At 38.3% G+C, this 8532-nt stretch overlaps 2 protein-coding genes across 2 annotated transcripts; both read right to left on the bottom strand.

Moving 5' to 3' along the window:
- Positions 1–590: 590 nt before the first annotated feature.
- On the bottom strand, positions 591–2289 carry LOC145429926 (C-C motif chemokine 4-like). Its single transcript, XM_080304079.1, has 3 exons — positions 2135–2289; positions 1322–1445; positions 591–845 (listed from the first exon to the last, which is right to left on the bottom strand). The coding sequence occupies exons 1-3, from the start codon at positions 2193–2195 to the stop codon at positions 752–754; spliced, it is 279 nt and encodes a 92-aa protein (XP_080160205.1). The 5' UTR covers positions 2196–2289; the 3' UTR covers positions 591–751.
- A 3483-nt stretch (positions 2290–5772) lies between these two features.
- LOC113025167 (eotaxin-like) lies at positions 5773–7059 on the bottom strand. Its single transcript, XM_026172648.2, has 3 exons — positions 6859–7059; positions 6176–6299; positions 5773–6048 (listed from the first exon to the last, which is right to left on the bottom strand). The coding sequence occupies exons 1-3, from the start codon at positions 6917–6919 to the stop codon at positions 5958–5960; spliced, it is 276 nt and encodes a 91-aa protein (XP_026028433.2). The 5' UTR covers positions 6920–7059; the 3' UTR covers positions 5773–5957.
- Positions 7060–8532: the final 1473 nt, after the last annotated feature.

Raw genomic sequence — 8532 nt, 5'->3', positions numbered from 1 at the left:
ATATCTATATTTTTTAAATTATTATTATGGGGTGATATTAGCCCTGCTGGCCGATATCGACATATGAGCAAACAAGATGGCATATTTTAATGTGAGTAGTCAATATTTATCTGTTAAATCATATCAATTTGGTGCTGACTAAATGTTCTAAATTTAATCTGAAAGCCTTTAAAATTTTTATACTAGATATTTTTCTTTCCTCGAACAATTTAATGAAATTATTAAAACACAAACAAACAAAGAACACTAAAAAAATAAAAAATAAAAAATGTAATTTCACACGTTGATTTGGACCCAGAACTTTATAACCGCGGCTATCTTAAACTTCTGTAGCACACAGCGAAACGTCTGGAACACCGTTCAGTTTTAATAGCTTTAAGCTGAAACGGTGTTGAAAGGTTAATCAGAACGCGAGAGTTCATGTTCAGGTTACACGAAACAACCACTGTTTTCGGCCTCACTCCTAATCAGAAGGCCCTGTGTCCGCTACCAGTATGATAGGCTACTGGATTTTTTTTTTTTTTTGGTAGGGTAAAGATGAAGTGTGGAAATTTCTCCTTAAAAAACAAAACAAAAAAGTAAACGCCCGATTCAAAGCCGAACATTTTTATTGAAAAAACATGCGTGGGTTGTTTTTTTAATATATATACACAAAGCATTTTGGAAAATACAGTCATTATAAAATTGCTGCTAGCATGGGTTAACATAACACAGAGCTTTATTATGGCTGATCATGAACTCTGAAGAGCATTCATTCATCACCGATCTGCTTTTGCTTAAAAGCGTCTTGAGCCCAGGTGACACTCTGACTCACACAGATGCGCCTCCCGGTGGCTGTACCGATCCTGCAGGAAGATTACAAAAGAGTTAGAACAGAAGATACCACGCTGTGACTCGCGTGTTTTCATGCATTCTGAGTTTTTTTGTTTTTGTTGCTGTTGGTGGGGTTTTTTTTTTCGGGTTTCTTCTTCTTCTTTTTTTTTGCCTGTCCCATTCAGTACTTAACAATAATTATTATTACCGGGATTATTGTCTGAAGGACAAGAAAGATGCCCAACTGATTTATTTTTCCATTTATTTTTGGTCATGGCTTTGCCAAATTGCTCCACTTGATAGATCTTAATAATAAAATTATTATTATTATTGTTATTATTATTATTATTATTATTATTATTATTATTATTATTATTATTATTATTAGGTAAAGAAGGGAAAGAAAAACAGGTGAAGAGGGACAGTGAGAGAAGACCCTAAAAAAGCATGCACACGGTTTTGTGTTCAGAAATTACGATTACTGTAATTACTCATTGTGGTGACATACACAAATGCTTTTTCCAGACAGGCGCTGTGAGTCTTGATGACAGAGACTATTTTCTTCGGTGGTATCCTTCCAGTAAAGAATTTGAAACAGCATTGTCCAGGAGACATTTCATGCAATCCTTGAGCTGAAAGAAAAAATAAAAAGACAGTAAAAAATTCAGTTTCATAGCAGCATGTGTCAAAGGTGTTGAGCACTCAGCCTGGAACTCAGTCTTTAAATAGAAAGGCAATGACATTAACACTGTCAGAGCGCTCAGGTCACAAAACTGTGTGCTGGGAGCTTCATGGCATTGCTCTCCATGGCTGAGCTATATGTGTAATTTGTTAGTGACCCAGTAGTGTTGTACATATAATATATATATATATATATATGCTTTCTTTAGAACAAAAATAAAGTCTTTCTTCCTCTGATTATTATCTTTCGACCTGTTGTTCAGGTCAAACTGTCACTTCGTTTCTAAAAACGCAACAGCTTATTTTTTTTATCTGGATCAAACGGTCATAAAGTAAACACATACATAACCTCACGTCATGTATGTGATAAAAGCAAAAGTTTGTCTTCGTAACATTTTAACGTGTTTTGTCATCAAACTCAAAACATTTGAAAATGAATTTTTAAAATAACTCATCGCCCTTTTGAAGTTTTGTAATAACCTCACCCACGTAATGTGAAGTTCATTCACAATAAACAGTAAACGTTTTTAACTTGTAACTCATTTAAGTTATGAAGATTACTAATAAAATCAGATAAAAATCTAATAAAAACATTCAAGAGGGCATTTATCCCCAGTTAAAAGCAGACTGACAGACTTACGTCCAGCAGCGCAGCAATAAACCGTGAGCAGCAGAAGCAGCAGTCCCACTGTGGCCTTCATGTTGACTTCACTCTGATGTGATGATGTCCTTCGGCTGTCGCTCTAGAAAGTTAACTGAATACTTAATGCTTTGTCACACTGATACAAAGGGCAGTCTTAACAGATCTATTATAGTGAGTTGCCTTTTTGGGTAAAAGGAAGTGTAAGAGACACACCACCACTTAAACATGTAGATTAAAGATCACTCACCAAGCAACACCTCTGCAGCTTCTCCACATCGATTATGGAAACAGATAACATCATGTTCCATCTATTCAAGTCAGCTGAGAACGATGACCACATTTTTAATTTTTTTAATTAAAGTAATTTTGTTTGAGAAGACATGCGTAACAGCATAATGTCTGTTTATTTCTGCCATATGATTCTTTATAATCCCCCAAAGCTGATTCTGTTCATCTGGACATAGCGTCTTCAGTGCAAGAAACATTTTGTCGCTTATTCAATTACTTGTTTAGTCTCAGCTCGACTGCAGGGTTCCCCAACCTTATAACCAGTACATTTGCATAATGACTGAAACTAGCACCACTGACTAATAATGGGCCATGAGGTCAGTTTCATGATCATTAATATGCCAGCTATCATGACCTCCTTTATAATGTTTGTGTGACAAAGTGGGTGAGAACACCTTTTGTTCAGAGTTAAAAGCTGGATATTCTTAGTTAACATTCTTGTTTTGATTTAGCCATATCTCATATGTATTCTGTAGTAGGCAAACGTGTACTATCCCGGGTTTGTTTATGTTTCACACTGTTGCAGATTATTTAATGTAACATCTTGGTTTAAATCAACTCTGACAAGTTTGTTAATTGTCTAGTTTGAACTCACCTAACCTACCTGTGTGCCAGGAACAATAGGAGGAAATGTAGTTTCAATTCCCCGTATTTATAGCGTCCAGGTTAGTCTGAGATCACAGGAAGAGACCAGGTCAAGAAGGGGGAGAATTCTTGTAATTTGATAAAGTCTTGTAATTTGACTTTGTGTTTGTTGAGAAATGGATTTATTGTTGTGATATGTATTGACTATACCTTAGTTTTTATAGCTAATAAAGAGTAGCATTATACGTTTATGAGAATGGTAACATTTGTCTTACCTACTGCATGGAATAGTTCAGAGGAGAAATTGTTTGGATAGCAGAAGAACTCTGGTGTTAGTGGGAGAAAGGACCAGGTCAGTATAGCTGTGTGCATGTGACCATAATTTCTGCTGATTTAAGTTCAGTTATGTTTATTTTTACTGAGTTAACTATGAAGTTGACTTTCTTATTTATTTTTGTAAATATTGTTTGGTCACAAAAATGGTGAATACATCACTCGCTACACTGGACAGCACGGTTACTACTTATTCTCCAGCCAAATGACTCTGCAGTAGTGGGCACCCGCTACAATCAGCAATGACAGTAACTCGTCACTCGGAGGGTAACAGGTTGCATATGTGCACACATATATGCATTCAGTGAACACAGTTATGCACACTGTACTGAGTTGGACCATATTTATTGTATCACGTTTTTCATTGTATAGATTCAAAAAGGTGCTGAAAACATTTGGAGAGATTTTTTATCCATGTTGACATGATAACATCACACACTTCCTGCAGATTTATTGATATTATTTATTAATTTGAATCTTCTGCTCCAGCTGTCGTGGAACTTAAAGTCTGCAACACGGTAGGAGCTGTGATCAAGCTATTTATTACTGCACGCAGGAGGTCACACACACACATCAAAACATAACAGGTTCATAGCAATGAGTGTTCTAACCTTGCAGCGCCCCTTTTATAACACCGCACAAACACTACTCTCCCTAGTGTTTATACTGTCAGAGTGCAGGCAGATTCAGTTTTAGACCGTGAGAGTCCACATGTGTCCAGTGAGCAATGTCATTTGTTCAAAAACACCCTGCAATTAAAGCGTATCCTTTTCATTCAAAATTTCCGTGTGTTCATATAGTTGTGGTTTATGTACACCCAATCTGGCCATAATGAGTGTATGTAAATTTCTGACCACAGTATTAGAGAGATTCCTGGAGGGCATCGAAAGCAAAACAATTGTGGGTTTACTTATGCTTTGCAAAACATCTTAGAAAATACAGTCATTATAAAATTGCTGTTTAATCTGTTCACAGATTAAAATAACTAGAGCTTTATTATGGTTGACCATAAAAAAGCTGGCCTCCTGAGGGATCATGCTGGGAATGGGCAGATGGTCTGTCTCATAAATCTGGAAGACACTTTTTCTAGTCGTTCCTGTTCGTTTTTGTAATTTACTCCATAAAAGTCACAACAAAAAGAATTTCTTTCCTGAGATCTTCTTCTTTGACTGCAGCCGCCATCAGTAAACTCTGTATTCCCATTCATGAACGTTTCTCTTGATTGTCGAGTTTGAGAATGATACACGTTTCTCCTCAAGATGTGAGGGAAGATTTTCTGCAATCATCCACTTTTTAAAAAATCTTCTGTCTTCTCTAAGACAAGTTAGACATTAAACTGCTTATTTGTCACGTAATACCAGGAACAGGCCTCACTTGGCCATGAAACTGCTCTCACTCAATTATTCAGTTTCTTTAAGCCTCTGAAAATGGAGGACTGTGAATAAAAATGCCTACAATTCTTAATTAATATTATACATCTGTTGATGCCCTTCACTGTTTCAGTTAAAATCCAATGGTGAAATTGCAAAAATATATGGTAAAAAAAAATAAATGTCAAAATGTAGCATGTACTGTTCCAGGAGTGAAAAACTTGTGACCCCATATCAGGCTATGTTGTGCTCAGTAGGTAGTTGGAAGGTCAGGGTTCGAATCCACTGAATGGCTACCCAGAAGCACCTGAGCAAGGTATTGTCCCTACACACGGCTCCCTGGGCACCTGATTAGTGGCTGCACACTGCTTCACTGAGTGAATGGGTTAAATGCAGAGAGATTAATTTCCCCACGGGGATCAATAAAGTATACATTATTATTGCAACATGAACTTCTGTATGGATGTTGTTGTTCCAGTAAGGACTGTATATTGCTATGCTAACAACAAGCCCTGGATCACAGGTAATGTGAAAGTTGGTGATCAGCAGGAGCTCAAGTGCATGCAGAAGGTACTCAGAGTCTAGCCGAGGGAGGCAGAGAAGCCTTGCAGGAGTCAGCACAGACTCCTTCAACATCTGCAAAACGCTGCTGCAGATTTTCTATCGGCACGAAGAAGAGAGGCATTTCACACCTGTACAAAATTGTGAGGAAGGCAGGCTTCATTGTAGGAGCTGGATATCCTGACATCAGTGCCTGTCTGTCTATGTTGTGACAAACTTTTCAAATGTTTTCTCACTTCATACCCGGGACAAACGGCTGACCTGTGCGGTTTTAATGCTTCATTAACTATTCACTAACTTTCTTAATGTTTAATTACCCACGATGAAACCTCTTTCACTAAGTTAAAAACATCCATGCATGTTCTTACAGTACACAAGTTCATGTACACTCGTCCTGAGATTCCTGAGTTCAAAAAAAATAATTAAAAGTCCCAAAATTAATGTGACACTACATACACTCATCATCGACATGAAACTTCTGACCACAACTGCAGATGCTTGTTTTTTGTTTTTTTTTAATTGAAACATTCTTGGAGAGGATCGCAAGCAAATCAAGAGAACATGGGTTTATTTATGCTTTGCAAAGCGTCTTGTAAAATACAGTCATTATAAAAATGCTGGCAGTGAAGAGTAACATAACAGAGCCTGTTATTATGCTTGATCGTGGACACTGAAGAGCATTGTTAGTCACTGCTCTGCTCTTTCATAAAAGCATCTTGAGCCCAGGTGACACTGTGGCCCACGCAGAAGCGTCTTCCTTTGGCTGTATGGATCCTGCAGGGATATTACAAAAGAGTTAGTACTGAAAATATTACGCTGTGTCTCAGTAAAATGTTCGTGCAATTTGTTTTGTGTTCAGAAACTGTTATTATTAATCTAATTACTCATTGTGGTGACATACACAAATGCTTTTTCCAGACAGTTGCTGTGAGTCTTGATGACAGAGACTATGTTCTTCACTGGTATGCGTTCTGTAAAGAAATGGAAACAGCATTCTCCAGGAGCTGTCTCATCCAATGCTTCAGCTGGAAGAAAGAAAAAGAGCCACATCAGTTCAGTGACCTCAGCATCCTTCATGTTAAAATTACGTGAATCAACCTGCTAAGAAGCCTCTGGACAAAAAATAGCCAGAGGCCTTCTGACTCTATGAGTGATTAAACACAGCCTTAGTTATGAGTGTACAACTCATGATAACAAGCTAACCCTGCAAAATCCATCTTAGTTGACACCATGCAAAACCTCATCCTTGAGGTCCTCATCCATGATATTAGGTTTTCAGATGTCACTTTAACTCTGTAACATGACATCTGAAAACCTAATATCATGTCTGTGGTACAAATGCATCTTTGTTACGCATGCATATTTTATAACCAAAGCCAAACAACAACCTTTTTAAATGTATTTACTCAAAATAACAGCACACCAAAAACCATAACTAATCTGAGGTTAATTTAGTCAAATGCAAACCTTGTAAGTCATGCAATTTATGATGATTACTATTAAATTAGATGAAAATTGAAATAAAAACATCAAAGTGCCTCAGGTGTAATTTATCCTTAGCCACATGCAGACTGACAGACTTACGTGCAGCAGCGCAGCAATAAACCGTGAGCAGCAGAAGCAGCAGTCCCACTGTGGCCTTCATGGTGACTTCTCTCTGGATGTGATGACGTTCTTTGGCTGTCGTTCTAAAAAGTGATCTGAAAGTTTAATGCTTTGCCACACTCATAAATAGGGCAGTCTTAACAGATCTGTCGTAGTGACTTGCCTTTTTGGGTAAAAGGAAGTGTAAGAGACACAGATGTCTTTGTCACTTAAACACGTAGATTAAAAATCACCCATCAAGCAACACCTCTGCAGCTCCTCCACCTTGAGTATAGAAATAGATAACATCAAGGATGTAACATGGATTCAACTCAACTAACAACGATCACTCCATTTTCACTACCATATGTTCTCGAGTCACATGACTCTACAGTACTCATAGGCACCTGCTTCACTCAGAAGCAATGGAAGCAAAATGGAAATTTTCTATTTCTAAAAACTGAAATGATAAACAGCTGCTGGTATGAGGTTCCAGACCCCCTCAACATCACAGTCACCTGACACTTTATCAGCTATACCTTGATCACACCAGGTTGAATCAATCTGGCTTATGAACTGACTCAAGCACTCATGCCTCAGGTTCAACGAGATACTGGAAACATTCCCCAGAGGTTTTGGTCCATGTTGACATCAAATATTTGCTGCAGATTTGTTGGTTGCACATCCATCAAGCCCCAAAGGTTCTCCATCTGAATGTGAAGGCCATTTGAGTAACGTGAGTGCGCTGTCATCTTCAAGAAACCAGTTTCAGATGATTTGAGCTTCATGACATGGCACATGGGTGTGGACCCAGGGTTGTGAGTTTTTTATGGGCAAGCCTGGGACCACGACACCCATCCTGCTGGATGCAGCTGTCAGTCAATGGGTAAACTGTGGTTAAAAAGTAATGGATGTGGTCACTAAGAGGCCCAATAAAATATCCCACACCCCATGACACCACCACCAGCAGACAAGGTAGGATGGATCTCATGTTATTTGAACCAAATTCTTAATCCACCATCAGGCAGACTAACCAGACAAAGCCCATCTTCTTCATGCTTTGATATGTTGTGTGTTCAGAGATACTCTTCTGTATCTGCCATTGCCTTTCTATCAGCTCGAAGATGAAGAGGCTGCTTTTAGCTTCTTCCTTGACACAAGGGGCCACCACAACTAGTTTAGTTGTTAGTAGTTTGATTTGGTTTTACACAGGATGCCTTTCCTGACACAACCTCAAACAGCATTTGAGCTCGAATCAAACCAGCATTTTTTTTTCCAGCCAAGCAAACGTGACAACTGCAACGAAAGCTAGTTTGGCCTCTCTCCTCTGACCTCTCACATCAAAAGTGTATTTTTACCCAAAGAACCGCTTAGAAGATATTTTGTATTATTTAGACTGTGACTAATCTATGTGAACTCTAGACATGGCTGTGTGGAGAAGCTCCCAGCCCATCTGGCACCAACAGCCAAAGTTCAAAGCCACCTTAATTCACCTTCTTTTGTCATTTAGACGCCCAGTTTAATTTTCGTCAAATTGTCTTGACCACGTGCACACGCCTAAATGCACCAAAGTACCGCAATATGATTGGCTGATTAGTATTAATAAGCAGTTGAACAGGCATACGTAATAAAGTGGGTAGTGCACTCTTTTATAAGTCTTTGCAACTTTGAATT

The sequence above is a fragment of the Astatotilapia calliptera genome, chromosome 7 (assembly GCF_964374335.1).
Source record: "Astatotilapia calliptera chromosome 7, fAstCal68.1, whole genome shotgun sequence".
Taxonomy (NCBI): Eukaryota; Metazoa; Chordata; class Actinopteri; order Cichliformes; family Cichlidae; genus Astatotilapia; species Astatotilapia calliptera.
This window is presented reverse-complemented; position numbering and strand designations above follow the sequence as displayed.